The sequence below is a fragment of the Gorilla gorilla genome, chromosome 10 (genome assembly GCF_029281585.2).
Source record: "Gorilla gorilla gorilla isolate KB3781 chromosome 10, NHGRI_mGorGor1-v2.1_pri, whole genome shotgun sequence".
Lineage (NCBI taxonomy): Eukaryota > Metazoa > Chordata > Mammalia > Primates > Hominidae > Gorilla > Gorilla gorilla.
In genome coordinates this window covers 68,606,112-68,623,838 of record NC_073234.2, presented here as the reverse complement: position 1 = coordinate 68,623,838, position 17,727 = coordinate 68,606,112, and the positions used below count along the sequence as shown (strand labels likewise).

At 39.5% G+C, this 17,727-nt stretch overlaps 1 protein-coding gene across 6 annotated transcripts in view; it reads left to right on the top strand.

Moving 5' to 3' along the window:
• FGD4 (FYVE, RhoGEF and PH domain containing 4) overlaps positions 1-17,727 on the top strand; it is a 252,204-nt gene that overhangs the window by 191,209 nt on the left and 43,268 nt on the right. For all 6 annotated transcript variants that reach the window (XR_008670350.1, XM_031000938.2, XM_031000941.3 and 3 more), the window contains 3 exons: positions 13,563-13,652; positions 16,018-16,163; positions 16,903-17,059. Coding sequence is in view for 5 of the 6 variants with exons in the window: in XM_031000938.2 (XP_030856798.2) it covers positions 13,563-13,652; positions 16,018-16,163; positions 16,903-17,059 (393 nt within the window). In the remaining variant the exon portion in view is untranslated. The remainder of the gene's footprint in view (positions 1-13,562; positions 13,653-16,017; positions 16,164-16,902; positions 17,060-17,727) is intronic.

Sequence of the window (17,727 nt, the reverse complement as noted above, 5' to 3'; positions counted from 1 at the left end):
AAAGGAGAGCAGCCGGGTGCGGTGGCTCACACCTGTGTAATCCCAGCACTTTGGAAGGCCGAGGTGGGTGGATTGCTTGAGGCCAGGAGTTGGAGACCAACCTGAGCAACGTGGCAAAACCCCATCTCTACTAAAAATACAAAAAATTACCTGGTATGGTGTCATGCACCACCAGCTACTCAGGAGGCTGAGGTGGGAGGATCGCTTGAGCCTGGGAGGCAGAGGTTGCAGTGAGCTGAGATCCCACCACAGCACTCCAGGCTAGGTGACAGAGTGAGACCCTGTCTCAAAAATTTTATATATATATCTTAAAGGCAACTTTTCTTTACTCACTTAGAACTGAACGGTGAACTCAGAAAATTCTTTTTTGTGGCTACTCAGTTTACTATGTTCGTAATATAAGAAAGAAAAATGTGAAAAAAATTGAACTGTTCAATTAAAAAATTCAGTGTGCCAGTCTCACTCTCCTGGGCACCAGCAACATAGAAATGGACTAGACAAGCCCTATCAACAAAGCCTCAGTCCGCTGAGGGGTGAGAGACATACACAAATTGACATAATATGATACAGTAAGTGCTTTGGAAATACAGATGACTGGGCCAGGTGCAGTGGCTCACACTTGCTATCCCAGCACTTTGGGAGGCTACGGCAGAGGATCTCTCGAGCCCAGGAGTTCGAGACCAACCTGGGCAACGGGCAAAACCCCATCTCTACAAAAAATTTAAAAGTTCGCTGGGTGCGGTGGCACTTGCCTGTAGTCCCAGCTACTCGGGAGGCTTAGGTGGGAGGATTGCTTGAACCCAGAAGGTTGAGGCAGCAGTGAGCTATGATCCTGCTACTTCACTCTCACCTGGGCCACAGAGCTGAGACCTTGTATCAAAAAAAAAAAAAAAAAAGGGGAAATGCAGATGAAGGAGCAGTTGTGCCCCAGGAGTACTAGTTGAGGGCCAGGCTACTGAGAAGCAGTTGAAGTAGCCTTGAAGCAAGGATGGGAGATTGCTGGGTGAGATCAAAGATACGCTGGGATGGGGGTGAGTGAAAGTGTGAGCAATGAGTAGAGGCAAGATTGTAGATGCTGCATTTGGGGGAATATTTCTGACTGCATAATCAGAGGTCAGAATGGCTAGAGAAATTAATACAGAGGTACAAGGCTAGATTTAGAAGAGTAGGCTAAGAACAGACTGCAATGGGCTTTTGAATGCCTGTTAAGAATATACATATTATTTCCCTGAAAACATTAGAGACTTTTTTTAAAAGTTTGGAAGTTTAAAAAGTTTAAAAATCTTAAAAGGTTTTTAAAACCTTTTAAGTTGCTAAAAGTTTACAGTTTTCATTGAAAAAGAAGAAAATTGGCAAAGCACAGAAAATACACACAAAAACCACACCCATAATTCTACCAGTGAGAATTGCTTAGATATTTGATATTCTAGCTTGTTTTTCTGAGCTGTTTGAAAAAACATACTTGATCGCATAATGTATGGTCACTCTGTATCCTGTTTTGTTGGGTTATACATAGGTATTTCCCCCGTATGAATTCAAACTTTCCGTAAGCCTAATATTATCTGGCCTCAGAAACAATTAAAGCATGGAAGTGACATGATGACACATGTGTGGGTTTTTGAAAAATGAGTCAGATGAAAGGGAAAACAGATGGAGCAGGGCACGTGGTTAGGAAGCAACTGTACTAGTCCAGGTGTGAGATGAAGGGGGCCTGGATGAGGCAGAGGGTGAGAGACAAGGAAGATTCTGAGGACCTTGTGGCTAGATGTGGGTGTTAAGTCAGGTTCAACTCCTAGGCTGGATGAATTGGCAGATGGCACATGAACTACAAGAGAATGGAAGGCAGAACCTATTTTGTGGGCAAAAAATAAATTACATTTTGCAATACTGAATTGAGGGGATTCTTGGAAGCCCAGGTGTAGATGTCTTACAAAAATAGAATATTCTAGGCTGGGTGCAGTGGCTCACCCCTGTAATCCCAGCACTTTGGGAGGCCAAGGTAGGGGGATCACCTGAGGTCAGGAGTTCGAGACCAGCCTGGCCAGTATGGTGAAACCCCATCTCTACTAAAAATACAAAAATTAGCTGGGCGCGGTAGCAAGCACCTGTAGTCCCAGCTACTCAGCAGGCTGAGGCAGGCGAATTGCTTGAATTCTGGATGTGGAGGTTGCAGTGAGCCTAGGTCGCACCATTGCACTCCAGCCTGGATGACAGGGTGAGACTCTCTCAAAAAAAAAAAAAAAAAAATTCTGGAAGCATTATGATTTATTGGTTTAGGCATGAAGGCTTTGGAATGAAAATACCTGAGTTCAAATCCCAGCCCTGTCATTTACTAGCTAGGTGACCACTGACACATCACTTTTTTTGTAATTAAAAAATTTTAATAGCTATTGCTTATTTTTTATTCTGTATTTATTTATTTATTTATTTTGAGACAGGGTCTCGGTCTGTTGCCCAGGCTGCCAGGCTGGAGTGCGGTGACGCTACCTCGGCTCACTACAACCTCCATGTCCTAGGTTCAAGCAATTCTCCTGCTTCAGCCTCCTGAATACCTGGGACTACAGGCATGCACCACCACGCCTGGCTAATTTTTGTATTTTTTGTAGAGATGGGTTTTCACCATGTTGCCCAGGCTGGTCTTGAACACCTGAGCTCAAGTGATCCACCCACCTCAGCCTCCCAAAGTGCTGACAGGTGTGAGCCACCGTGCCTGGCCAGACACATCACTTTAACAAACTCTCCAGGCCATGGCTTCCTGACATGTTGAAATCATTGAGATGACAGGAAAGAAAGTAATGGTGTGGGTTTGAGAGAAGGAAGTAGAGTTGCTAATTAGGTTAGTTTTGTGCTCTTATACTAAGTTTATGGTTCCTGCAAAACACCCATTTGGAGATATTAATTAAGCAAGTGCAACTGTGGATCCAGAGCCCAGGAAAGAGGGTAAGAATGTTAAGAGGATGTGCATGAGGGTGTGATTAACGTTGCCAAAGCAGAATGTGTAGGAACAGGAAATGGGCCAAGAGTTGAGTCATGAAGCACAAACAATAGAAAAGGATGTTTAATAAATTGTCCAAGAGGAGAAAGAAGAGAGAACAGTGTTTTGGAACCACAGGGATGGAGGGGAATGGGGTGGGGGTGCAGGCATATTGGTAAGCTTTAAGGAAAAAAGCATGGTCAGCATTTAGAATATGGAACTAGGAGTTAACTTGGAGACCTAGCCTTTAGTAGGCCTTGATAGCTAACTAGCTGTATACTAGTCTATAACTTGGTGAACTTGAGTAATTGAACAAAGTTGAGCAAATGTATATTGCACATAGGCTATGGGCAAGGCACCGCAGTAAATACAAAGAAGAAACTTAACAGTTGAGATGGAGAGTTAAGACAACAGATGACCATTACTCAAGATATCCTGAAGTAAAGGGAAAAGGCCTCACTGATAAAGCTAAGGTTTACATCATGGCTATTAGTGTGAATTCACTGTTGTTAGCAGAAACGGAGAAGTCTTGGAGAATCTAGGACGGACTGAGGGACCACAGCACAGAGGTAGCTTGCAGGCTTGGTGATTGAAGTGTCGATTTGGGCAGTCCCCTGTCAAGACCAGCAGGAAGTCCTGCAGGTGCAAGACTTGGAGCTTGGAGAAGGTGGCTGTTGTGGCGACTGTGACCATGATTCTGAGAGCATCAGGCAAAGACTATAGAGCCAATCAGAAGTCTTCCCAGCATTGCTGAGTGGCCTGGAATTCAAGAAAGAAAAAAAGCAAACTTGGAATGGGAATTAGCCAGGATCAGCAAGTCAGCAGTGCCAAGAGAACAAAGGATGGGGTTTAACAGAACGTTGAGTTGAACCAGGAGAATTGGGAAAGATCAGGTGCTTAGAGGTCACAGCGTGTAGAAAGACCCAGTTTAGTTGAGTGTGAGAGAAATGGAAAGCTAAAATCTTGCTTTATATGGGGTTAAAAACAAATTAAAAAGCCAGATACCTAACCTAGTGGTCAGGAACACAGGCTCAAGAGCCAGGTCCTGTAGATTTGAATCCCACTCAGCTACTTACTAGCTCTGTGACCTTGAGCAGATTACTTCAACCTCCCTGTGCCTCAGTTTCCTCATCTGTAAAATGGAGATAACATATCTACCTTGTAACATTATGAGGTATAGATCATGTACTAGTTGTAAAGTACTTTAGAACAGTGCCTTGGCACATAAAAGCTATGTGTTTATTAATTAAACATCCTGTTTCCTCACTTGTGAATCAAGATCAATAGACTCAAAGCCTAAGATGTCATTTAATAGATCCAAATTTCAACACATTCTGCCAGGTTAATACCAGCACCTCTCTTTCAGTTCTCCCACTGTAGGATACACAGAGAAGTTTGCATACCACCTCTTTTTTAACCTAGGGTTCCTGTATTTTGTTTCTCCTGCCTGAGGACTGTTGGTTATTACCACATGATGTACTCTCATTAGTGTGTACAAGGTTCTGACTTAAGGGAATTAACATAAAGCGTTTATAAATGACTGAGATACTTTGATGACTAAGTCTTTATTTAGACAGGTTAATTCAGTTATTTAATGTGTATACATATTCAGTTTTTCTTGGTGCCTGTTCTTTAATTTCTATAAAACCCAAAGGACTCTTTAGTGTAACTTACACTACATAGATTATAAGAAGACCAAAGTTGTTCTCTCTTCACCACCACTTACTTCCTGTCTGATCTTGTGCAAGTAACCAAACTTTTCTTCTTTGTGCAACCTCTGTTTCCCCCTCCTCCCCATGTCACGAAAGAACGTAATTGAAACCTTCAGATTAAAAGCTCTCACTTTTAACTCTCCTTGAACCCAGGAGGCAGAGGTTGCAGTGAGCTGAGATTGTGCCATTAACTCTCACTCATCTGTTCTCCCCTCTTATTTCAAGTTTTGAATTGGATAGTGTGGAAGACCTAAGTTTGGGAAAATATTGGTGGTAGGTCACAAGTAGGCTTGGACTACTTCTTGAAGCTTCTTGAAGGATCATACCGAGCTGACAGCCTGTTGATGCTTATGACACTATATTATAAAGCAAGGAATGCCAGGCGCAGTGGCTCATGCCTGAAATCCCAGCACTTTGGGAGCCCGAGGCAGGTGGATCACCTGAGGTCAGGAGTTCTAGACCAGCCTGGCTAACATGGTGAAACCTCGTCTCTACTAAAAATACAAAAATTAGCTGGGTATGGTGGCAGGCGCCTATAATCCCAGCTACTCAGTGGGTGCTGAGGCAGGAGAATCACTTGAACCCGAGAGGCAGAGTTTGCAGTGAGCCGAGATCGCGCCATCGCACTCCAGCCTGGGGGACAAGAGTGAGACTTCATCTCAAAAAAAAAAAAAAAAAAAGCAAGGAATGACATATGCATATCATAAGTGGGTGTTCTCTCTCTCTCTCTTTTTAATAATGTGAGCCTGGTGATAAATTCCCTACTGTTAACAAATCGTTCTTGAGACCTCATGACCCTTTTGATGGCATTTATGACATGATCTTATTTGACCATGAAACCTGTGTTTTATTCCTCTACCTCCTGGTTTTCTTGTTCCCCAAATCCAGAGGGATTTCTCCTCATGCAAAAGGCTGTAGCAGAGCAAGAAGTTGGTTTTCACAGACCCAGGTTTGAATCCTGGCTCAGTTGCTTACTAGCTGTATGACTTTGGGCAAGTTACTTAACCTCATGATGGCACAGCTTCCTCATCTATAAAATGAGAGTGATAATACTCCTGCTTCACAGATGGATTAGGATTACAAGAGATAACTCATGTGCAGTACATAGAATAGTGCACGTAGTAAGTATTCATTAAATAGTGGTGGTTGTCACCATCTCTCACTTGTAATAGCTTCCTTGATTTCCCAGCTCCTTAGTTTTGTGATAAAGAATCTGCAGAACTTTGGAATATCACAGAACAAAGATGTCTAATACAAGTAATAGGTTAGACCAATTATGTGACATTCAAATGTCCTTGTGATCTAATTTTAATTTAACAGCCTGCAGCCCCAATGAAGGCTTCAGTGTGTGACAAGACATATAAAATGACATATCAAAGTGTTGATGCATCTGATAAATTGTGGTACAAAATCAAATATTCATTCCCTAAGTTGACTCAACTTCTTTACCAGAGAATGGGCTTTAGGGACCACAGAGATGTATGTACCTGTACAAAGGGTACACCCTCTCTTTCCATAGAAGAATATAATTAACTAACTGACAGCAGATTTGAATAGAAACTTCCCATGATTAAGAAATATTCATTCATGTCCTATAAAAACCTGATAATTTACTTAGGTCATTTACATACATTTTGTTTTGACTATAACCTCTAACAAGTAGATAGGAAAAGCTGCAAAACCTTTTAGTAGCTTTTGGTATATGTTTTTAGGAAAATTCTTCCTACCTAAAATGAAATCACATGAGATTTCATTTTAGAATCATATGAGAACATGTGCTGAAGAGTCATAAAGAATAATATTGTCTGATTCATTTTAAAATAATTGAAGATTTTGCCTTTGAAGCATCTCTCAGGAAACCATAATTGTTTTTAGCATTTATAACATTCTTCCCAGAAGATCTGCTCCCCGACTTGGTAGCTTCGAGGCACATGGCAGGGTGGATGGCACCAAGATTTTGAAGAGTGAATCGCTGGTGCCACCCAAGTGTTTCTGCCTATCCAGTTAATGAACTCTGTGAGCTGCAGTGGGGGCCCTTTGTTCTGCCTCCAGCCATATGGGAGAGTCATGCCAAAAGGTCTGAACAGAGCTGCAGGATCTGGTGACATCTGAAAATGAGGAGGCAGGACTGACACTGCAGTACATTCATGAAGCAGTGGGCTACAGTGACTAACAACCAGGCTGAACCTAAGCCCAGAGAGAAAGGAGCAGATCTCTCCCAAAGGGTACTGGAGGTGTGAAGGCAGACAGTAACAGCCTAGGAAGTGCGTTACGCAGAAAGAGGAAAGTTAATTGCATACTCTATTACTGTAAGAGGAGTGTAACTCTTGGTGCTGATAGCTTAGATATCTTCTTGTGTATTTTTATTTTGAGGCAATACTCTGGGAATCACCTTTCAATTTACGAGTATAGCATTGTGTATGTATTTGTAAGGTAAAAATTAATCTATTTATGTATTTATTTATTTTTTGAGACAGAGTCTCACTCTGTCGCCCAGGCTGCGGTGCAATGGTGTGATCTTGGCTCACTGTAGCCTCCGCTTCCTGGGTTCAAGTGATTCTCCTGCCTCAGCCTCCTGAGTAGCTGGGACTACAGGCGTGCGCCACCATTCCCAGCTAATTTTTGTATTTTCAGTAGAGATGGGATTTTAAAAGTATCTTACTTTTGATATCCCTATTTAAAATAAAGGGATATCAAAAGTAAGATTCTTTTAAAATCCCATTTTTGAAAAACTATAAATTATATTTTAACCATAAATTATGTTGAAAAGTCAAGCTTTTTTTCTTAGACTTCAATAGAAGAAAATGGGATTATATATTAAATTAATAGTGCATGATTATTACTGTTTCCCAAAGGACTGCAAGAATAAATGGCTTCATGGTAAAGTGCTAAGCACAAGTAGTGGTTATGTAACTTCGAAGTGCCCAATGTTAAGAAACAGTATTTACCTATTTAGCTTTCCTATTTAAAAAAAAATCAGGCTATAGCCCCAATGTACCAGCAATTTTAAAACTACTTTATTATTTATATGTAATTCTAATATAGTAATAAAGCCCCATGCATGCAAATAAATCATCTATTTCTCCTTAAATATACTTATAGATGAGTTTCCTTAAATAAGTTTTTAAAGTTGGAAGCCACCATATTATTACTTCAAAATGACTGTATTTTGTATACCTAATAATTACTAAAATGCTGAAAAGTCTCTCTTTAATAGAATTTATGTTGGAAAAAAATAATATATAAATTAAAGTATATAGTAGTATCACTTTTCATTTCCAGGTGGATTTTGTAAGCAGATAGTTGGTGATTTGTCAGTCTGTCTATTTACAGGCACATATCACAGTCTTGGGTTTTGTTGAAAGAAAGATGATAGTGAGAACCAAGGTATATCATGAATAGTAACTTAAAATCATGTAGTTGCCTATATGATACAGTTACTTTCTAACTCTGTGACCTTGGGTAAGTAACCTGGCCTCTTTGAGCCTCAGGATTTTGTTTTGTTGTATGTGAGCTGTCTGTAAAATAGAAATAATAATGGTATTTATTGTTGTAAGGATTCATCAGTTTATGTAAAATAATTATAACAGTGTCTGGCATACAATAATCAGTGAATAAGTGTTAGTTTTTGTTATTATGGTGGTATTATTATTGCTGTTTTAATTGACCTAAAGCAAGGCACAATTAGTCCGTGATTTACTCATCTCCATCCCAAAATCCCTAGTAACTTTTCTGCAAACCTGTATGTAAGTGAGTGATTAAACCGTATGTTGTCAGCAAACTTACTTTTTGCTTATCCTTGTGTTGGCTTTGTCAGGGTTAGGGACCTAACATGTAGAAGATCGTCTGTGTGGAGAGAGCATAGCTTTTGCTAATAACTGCTGGCATCCCCCTTGGATTTTGCAAAATCTGACCAGGATATCCACAATTGCCAAGTTCAGCTAAAGCATGCTTTGCAGTCAGCAAAGATTGTTCTGATAAGCTTCCTATTTAAGATCCTGTAGGATTGTGGAAGACCTCAGGGGTGACTTCATTGCATAGCAGTAATACACAGTAAGATCTGTTAGTTAACATACTCCTTGATTCATGAAAGATGTATTATTTTATCATGGCACAAGTTCTGCCAGGTTGCTGTCTTTAAAGATATTGTCAGAATTAGAATCAGAACATAGGATATGAGTCAGTCAAAACGATACATCACCACTATCAGAATAAAACCAAGGGCTTGAAAAGAATAGACTACTGCTACTAATAACAACATGCATGTATTTCAAATGAATTTTGCTGAATGACAGAAACAAGACTAAGAAGGCACATGCATTTACATGACATTATAGAAAGGAAAGATCACTAGGTACTAGGATCTGGTGGTAGGAGCATAGAGGGGGTTGATTACAAAAGGGCACAAAAATAGTTGAGGCATGATGAAATATTCCATATCTTGATTATGGTAGTGGTTCTATCAGAGGTCCTCAGCCCGTAGGCCACGGACTGGTACCAGCTGGTCTGTGGCCTGTTAGGGACGTGGCCTTTTGAGTGGTGGGGCAGGCGAGCAAGTAAGTGAAGCTTCATCTGTATTTACAGGCTTGCTCCCCATCACTCACGTTACCATCTGAGCTCCACCTCCTGTCAGATCAGCAGCAGCATTAGATTCTCATAGGAACTTGAACCCTATTGTGAACTGCACATGCGAGGGATCTAGGTTGCATGCTTCTTATGAGAATCTAATGACCGATGATCTGTCACTATCTCCCATCACTCCCAGATGGGACTGTCTAGTTGCAGGAAAACAAGCTCAGGTCTCCCACTGATTCAACATTATGGTGAGTTGTATAATTACTTCCTTATATATTACAATGTAATAATAATAGAAATAAAGTACACAATAAATGTAATGTGCTTAAATCATCCTGAAACCATCCCTCTCTCCCCACCCCAACCCAGTCAATGGAAAAACTGTCTTCCACAGAACCGGTCACTGGTGCCAAAAAGGTTGGGGACCTCTGGGTTACATTATCACATGCATTTGTCAAAACTCCTGGAACTGTACACCAAAAAGGGTGAATTTTACTGTTTATAAATTATGCCTCAACCATTCTGGCTTAGAAAAGCAAAATAGGCCTGGCACAGTGGCTCATGCCTGTAATCCCAGCACTTTGGGAGGCCAAAGCGGGCGGAACACAAGGTCAGGAGTTCGAGACCAGCCTGGCCAGCATGGTGAAACCCCGTCTCTACTAAAACTACAAAAAATTAGCTGGGCATGGTGGCACGCACATGTAGTGTCAGCTGCTTGGGGGGCTGAGGCAGGAGAATTGCTTGAACCCGGTAGGCAGAGGTTGCAGTGAGCCAAGATCACGCCACTGCACTTCAGCCTGGGTGACAGAGTGAGACTCCGTCTAAAAAAAAAAAAAAAAAAAAACACAGCAAAATAAAACAAAGGGCTTACAATGTTGATGCAGGGGAATATTTCCTGTGAATATGAAGGACAGCATATTCCTGTATCTTCCTCTGAAATGTTGATAGGTGTCTTATGTAATTACTATGCATTTATGTTTACTTATTACAGTTTGGAAAGTCACATTTTTATCCCACAATGTATTTAAGTTTTATCTCTTTTTCCTTATAAGTAGTAATTGCTTAAAAATTACTTAGGTTTTTAAATTTCATGGAGTATCCTGCATATGTATCATATATCAACCAGGATGCTTCTGGCCGCAAGTAACACTAAGCCCGGCCTAAACAATAATGAAGTTTATTGGCTTCATTCCTGTGGTTATGGAATGGTTGCTCATAGCACTTAAGCCTCCATATACTCTCATTCTCTGGGAGCCTGAAATGTCTTCCCATTGGGTTCTGCCTTAAGAGTAGGAAGCTTCCTATTGCCAAAGCCTTCAGTATATATTTCCTCATATCTCATTGTCTCCAGAACCAATCACTATGAACTTGGATTCTTACACTATTCAGGGCCCCACCTTTTGATCTGGAAATGAGGTCTGTTTCCCTAGAGGAACTGACTGTGTAGTAGTAATATATACACTAACCCAATCTGGATACTATTAAGAAATGAGGGGTGGGAAATATGCCAGGCTGGCAACCAACAATGCCAGTACTTTGTCCCGAATTGTATTAAGTTAAATCCAAACTTTGACGAATTGTGGAATTAGATGACTGCATAGTTCTTACTTCCATATTTCTGAGACCACAAATTATTTAAACACTGTTATATTGCTGTACCTGAGGACTTCACCTAAAAATACCTCATTTCAATGCCACTGTAAGAAACAACACGTTAACTGTACATATTGAAAGGATCTTGTGTGTAAAGTGTAAAGCATGAAGTAGATCTCATGTGGTGAACACAGTGAAGTATTCATAGAACTTAATAGCATTTTACGCAATTTAAAATGTAGTATTTATACCTAAGTTAGACACTGGCTTAAAATATACTTTGGTCTACTTTGCTTTTAGAGTTTTGCCTATACTTTACAATCTGCTACAGAGAAAGGGAGGGTATTTCAGCAAAGTACTAGATAAAAAGTTTTCAATACAAAGATTTGCATATGAAAGATAAAATGCCTTCTAATAGGACCAAGCCCAAGGGCTTTGAATAGTTGAAGAAGGCTCCATGGACAAGAATTGGAAATGCAGCAGTCAAAAGAAAAGCATCTTAGACACCTAGAGAGCTACAATAGCAAGAGCATACGCCAGGCAGAGAGGATGGAAAGAAGAAAGGTTTAGAGATAGCCAGGGACACGTTTGGATAATAATCAAACATGCATTTGAGTGATGTGTTTGGAGGGAATGGTGCCTGTGATGATAGAATGAGAAGGAAGTTTGAGGAAGTGAGTAGAGGTTTGAATAACCCTGAATGTACATAGTATGGATTTTGTCCTGTCAGTGAGAGGAAGACTACTGAAGGCTTTTTTTTCTATGAAAGTAGAATTATGTATGCAATGGAAAGTTTTGTGTTTTTTTTAAGTTTAGAATTTTCTTTTCCCTTTAAGATAAATAGTCCTGGAGAAGTACATGGAAGGGGATGGGCGCATTGGCTCATGCCTGTAATCCCAGCACTTTGCGGGGCTGAGGCGGGCGGATCACCTGAGGTTGGGAGTTCAAGACCAGCCTGACCAACATGGAGAAACCCCGTCTCTGCTAAAAATACAAAATTAGCCGTGCGTCGTGGTGCATGCCTGTAATCTCAGCTACTCGGGAGGCTGAGGCAGGAGAATCACTTGAACCCAGGAGGCAGAGGTTGCAGTGAGCCAAGATCGTGCCATTGCACTCCAGCCTGGGCAACAGGAGCAAAACTCTGTCTTAAAAAAAAAAAAAAGAAAAAGAGAAGTACATGGAAGGATATAACTTTGTTATATATTTTTCTCAGAGCAGAAATCTTCGCATATACATTAGGAAGATTTCCACAAAACAACTGACAAAATACAAAAATAAAAACATTCAGAGACAATGGCTTAATTATTTGGAAATACTGTTTATTTTTAGTATTTATAAGGATTAATTCATTCTTGACAATGCATTATAAATGTGGAACAAAGGAAAGTTTTAGAAAGATCCCTCATACAGCAATACAGAAGGTAAATTCGCGCCACAAAATATTGTAATCAGATCATTTGATAGCCATTGATTGGTCTGGGCTTGAGAAGAGATGAGCGAAACAGGGTGGCAGTGTTGAGAGCTTAAAGGATGAATGCTAAAGACATAGTTTCATAAGTAGGACTTGGTAGCAGTCAGGATGCCATGGTAGAGAAATAAGTTTAATTCAAGATTCCAAAGCCAGATAATTGTACCATTACCAGGAGGAGAAAATTAGGAGTTAATAGTAGGGTAGAGGTTTCTCAGAAAAGATGAATTTGGTCTTGTGTTGTCAGCATGTCAAAGTAGTAATAAATGTCCAGCAGTAGTTAGGTATGTGATTGCTACTCATTCATTCATTTGTTCAGCAATATTGTATTGAATACCAATGTTTTTATTGAAGCATTGTAGTAGGCACAGGAGATACAGCAGCTAACAAGAAAAAAAGTTTCTGTCATCATGAAACTGGCAGAGTTATATAAATATATTTAAGGCTTAAATAAATACATACTGAAGAAATAAAGTGGAATTAATACAAAATAAAATGGGCAGACAGAGGTGAGGGGGAGCATAAATGAAACAAGATTAACAATGAGTTGATACTTGTTGAATCTCATTGATGGGCATGTGGGGGTTCACTTTACTGTTTTCTGTATTATTTGATTGAAATTTTTCTTTCTGTTTTTTTGAGATAGGGTCTTGCTCTGTCACCCAGGCTAGAGTGCAGTGGCACAGTCATGGCTTACACAGCCTCAACCTCCTCCCATCTCTGCCTCCCAAGTAGCTGGGACTACAGATGTGCGCCACCACGCCTGTGCTCAAGTGATCCTCCCTCCTCTACCTCCCAATATGTTGGAATGACAGGCATGAGCCACTGCGGCTGGCCTAATAAAATATTTTTTAAAAATAAAAAATTAATAAATGTATAGAACTGATAATTAGACAAGATGTCTGAGTGATAACATTTCCAAAGAGTAGCCTGAGAAAGATGGAAAAATGAAGAAAGATAATGCTAGGAACTGAAAAAGATAGATTTCCAGGAAAAAGGTAGATATGATAGTGGTAACTGCTGCAGAGGTCAAAGGAGAAACTATAGTTTAAATCCAGCTGCTTGCTAATTTCTAATTTTGTTCATTTCTGGTTTGACATCTCTTCATGGCTGAAAGAACCGAGTAACTGAAAAGCTTGAGAAAACTGTTTTGATCAAATCATTTGAAGAAGCATTTTTTACTTTAGAAATATTGTCCAAGGTATCTTTCCTAATGTGTGAATATCTTTCCAATTTTTAGGAGACTAATGAGCAAAAACTTCACAAAATAGCCAATGAACTTTTGCTTACTGAAAGAGCTTATGTCAACCGACTTGACCTCTTAGATCAGGTAAGATTTTCTTTCTCAGAATTATTTTATATTTTGGCATTATATATCATTTTAACCTAGTAATTAGAGTATTTTAGAAACTGCATGAAGGAAGGGCCTGTTTTTGGCTAGTGAAAGGTACTTGCTCAAGGAAATCTCCAGCACTTTCAGCTTTGTGAGTGAATTCATTAGGTATAAGCATTTTCTAATTTGTAAAGAGTAGAGGTTTCTCTCTATGAATCACAAAATGTGTTTTATCAAGTGTCCTGTAAACTTAAACACTAGTCTGTTTCCTGACCTTTCATTGTCATCCTGGGGACCATGTTACCACTAAAATCTAAATAAGATATTGATGATTCTAATGCTAAGATGGATGTGTCATTGATTCTGTTTGCCTCATTTGCTATCTAGCATTATGTGAGTGATCTGAGCTGGTGTAGTCATAGGGCCAGAAGGGATTTTGAAAGTTCACTTATTCGACCTTGTATGAAACATTTAATATAGTACCTGGCATAAAGTTGCCCAGCTGATATTTGTTTAATGTGTGAATGTACTTTATCATATATTGTACTTGCATCATGAAACCTTGAGTATCATTTCAAATATACACTTGGAAAGTCTAAGAACATATTATGAGAATAACTTTTGAAAACTAAGGCATCTTTTTTTTTTTTTTGAGATGGAGTCTGGCCCTGTCGCCCAGGCTGTAGTGCAGTGGTGTGATCTTGGCTCACTGCGACCTCCTACTCCCAGATTCAAGCAATTCTCCTGCCTCAGCCTCCCGAATAGCTGGAATTACAGGCATGCGCCACCACGCCTGGCTAATTTTTTCTATCTTTAGTAGAGACGGGGTTTCACCATGTTGGCCAGGCTGGTCTTAAAGTCCTGACCTTGTGATCCTCCCACCTTGGCCTCTCAAAGTGCTGGGATTACAGGCGTGAGCCACCGCGCCTGGACCCTAAGGCATCTTAATCCTGTTTCAGCAATAAAGAATAGGACAAATGGTAGATTACCCATACAGCCTCCTTGTTAGAAGGGAAAGCTGCCATGTTAGAGTGTTACTTATAAGAATTGTCCCACTTCTGCCATTGGAAACTGGAATTTCATGGAAACAGGCAATCCTGTGCATACCTCCTTATCATTAGTTCCAGAAGTGAACCACTTGCCTGCTAGGGTGAGCCATGAGAAGCCATTTTAAGGCTTATGCTCTTTGAAAGAATGAGTTTATGGGTCACATATTCATTTTTGAAGGAATTTCACCATAAGCCAAAATCAAATGATGTGAAGTTTGTACCTTTGAAACAACTTTCTTCCTTATGGGAGTTACAGACCTGAAATTTTAGATATTCCCATAGTGGAGATATTTCTTTTTCTCTTATCAAGTTGTGTGGTTTTTTAAAGCCAAATAACTCGTCAGCCACTGCTGCTGACCTTTTAGAATTCTAGAGTCCTAATTACTGTAGTAACCTAACTATCGGAGCCTCTAAGGACATAATTTTTTGTTCTTTTTGCCTCTCAAGAAAATAGAGTGGAGGTGAATTTAGACAATTAACAACCATCTGGACATTATGAAGGAATAGACCTCCTTCTGCCTACATGTAACAGAATGGCAATTAAGAGGTATAGTAGCCCTAGTGAAGTATAGCTAAGACTGAAGGTTTGGGTTTTTGTTTTTTGTTTTTCTTTCTTTCTTTCTTTCTTTTTTTTTTTTTTTTTCTTCAAGGTACGTGTTACTATGTGTAGGAAGAGACTTTTCCCCCTACATATCAGTGTTTTACATTACTATGCATTATTATTTACTAAAAAGCAAGTAAGTATCTGAGAATTGAAACATTCCTTTGTCCATTCATTGGCCAGTTATTATGCACTTGTTCTGTTGTGGGAACTAAATCATGATGTTCCCCTTTCCCAAGGAGCATACAATTTTAATAGGAAAAATGAGACTTATGTCAGCAAACTACAATAAAGGGAAATATGTAATAAGTGAAGAAGTCTTTCGAAACATAAAGAGAAGTGAAAAAGTACCGCAATTACTGTGTATACATAAAGTGTTTTCACATTTCCTAACTCTGGCTTATGGATAGGAAGGGTGAATTCTATTAACCTCAACTGGAAATTTTCTGGCACAGAAAAGGTGAATTATTCGCCATAATATTCCTATGGATAGGAGCATAGCCTAGATTAGAATCAAAGCTTCCTAATTCTTATTCCTGATTCTTCTAAATCAAAGCATATACTCACTCCTAAATTTCAAAGGATTCTCTTGAACTGTAAACTTTTCCATTTGCTCAATAAAAAGTTACTAAGAGCCCACTATGTGCCTAGCACAGTGCTAGGTGGTTAACCAATAAATGTGAAGTAATGCTTACATTATTCTTTTATTCAGGTATTTTATTGCAAACTGTTGGAAGAAGCAAACCGAGGCTCGTTTCCAGCAGAGATGGTGAATAAAATCTTTTCTAATATTTCATCAATAAATGCCTTCCATAGTAAATTCCTCTTGCCAGAGCTGGAGAAACGAATGCAAGAATGGTAAGAGGAGTAGATAGAAAATGATATGTTTAAGGCAGTCATGCTGTATTTTTCAGCTTTTAAATTGAAATAGAAATGCCACACACAACTGTAACTAGACATTTATGCTAAATTTTTACATTGAAGACTACTGATAGAAGTTGTGGTACAAAGGACTTCATGTCTGCTCTCCAAACTATCATTTAGCTAGTGAAGACAAGATATCGGGTAATGTGGAGCTTCAAGAATTCCAGAGCATCTCTCTTTGCTATGGCATTCTGATAGCCCCTTTAAAAAGGTGCTGCATTGTTTTCTATCAGCCTCACAGTATGGTGAATGAGATAAAGCACAGGATGTATGTAGAATGTGATTACTTCCTCTCTAGTCCTGTCAATTCACTCATTCTATAAGAAATCTTAATGTGCTGGGCGCGGTGGCTCATGCCTGTAATCCCAGCACTTTAGGAGGCCAAGGCAGGCGGATCGCTTGAGCCCAGGAGTTCAAGACCAGCCTGGGCAACATGGTGACACACTATCTCTACAAAAAATACAAAAAAACTAGCCACTAGCCAGGCGTGGTGGCGCGTGCCTGTAGTCCCAGCTACTGAGAGGGCTGAAGCTGGAGGATTGATTGAACCTGGGAGGTCGAGGTTGCAGTGAGCTGTGATAATGCCACTGCACTACAGTCTGGGTGACAGAACAAGACCCTGTCTCAAAAAAAAAATTTTTTTTAAAGACTTGTTTTTCTATATTTGATACAGGGAAACTACTCCTAGAATTGGAGACATCCTTCAGAAATTGGCACCATTCCTTAAGATGTATGGAGAATATGTGAAAGGATTTGATAATGCAATGGAATTGGTTAAAAACATGACAGAACGTATTCCCCAGTTCAAATCAGTGGTTGAAGAAATTCAGGTAATAGGACTGTTTTGTTCAAAGCTATGAATTACTGTTTCCATACAGATTATACAGTCTTCTATATCTAAAACTGAGATCTAGAGATCTGTCTGAGATACCTAGCCAAAATTCATTCTACTCCAAATTATGCAGATCATCTCTGCAAAGCTGAAATACGTATCAGTCACATGCTGCATACTAAGCAATAACTTCTCCATTTGCTTTTGAGACCAGCAGAGGATGATTTTTATTAGGGTCTACATAAATTTACAAAATGAGTTCCCATTCGGGTCTGTGTCTCTCTCGCATTCTTTCAGAGGTTAAGTTGTTGGAAGGAATATAAAGAATGATTGCTATAAACCTTGAGATTTGGGAAACTAGTCATTCTTTTTTTGTCACTTGATATCTGTGTCCTCATTTTCTTCTGTTTCACCAAACCTGAATAACATACTTTAATAATACCATAATAATTTCCACTTGATTCTCTAGTCAAAATTGTTAATGTCATATTCTTTGATACAGTGGATATTGAAAAGGCATATTTTAGATAATCTAAGATTCTTGGCATGGGAATTCTGTTGTTCCTTGACTGTCTTCTTTTGTGTCATATGAATTTTTTTAATTGTACCATTTTAATTCCTCTAATTGTCAAATGATTTTTTGAGTTATTTTCCAGTGGTTGCTTT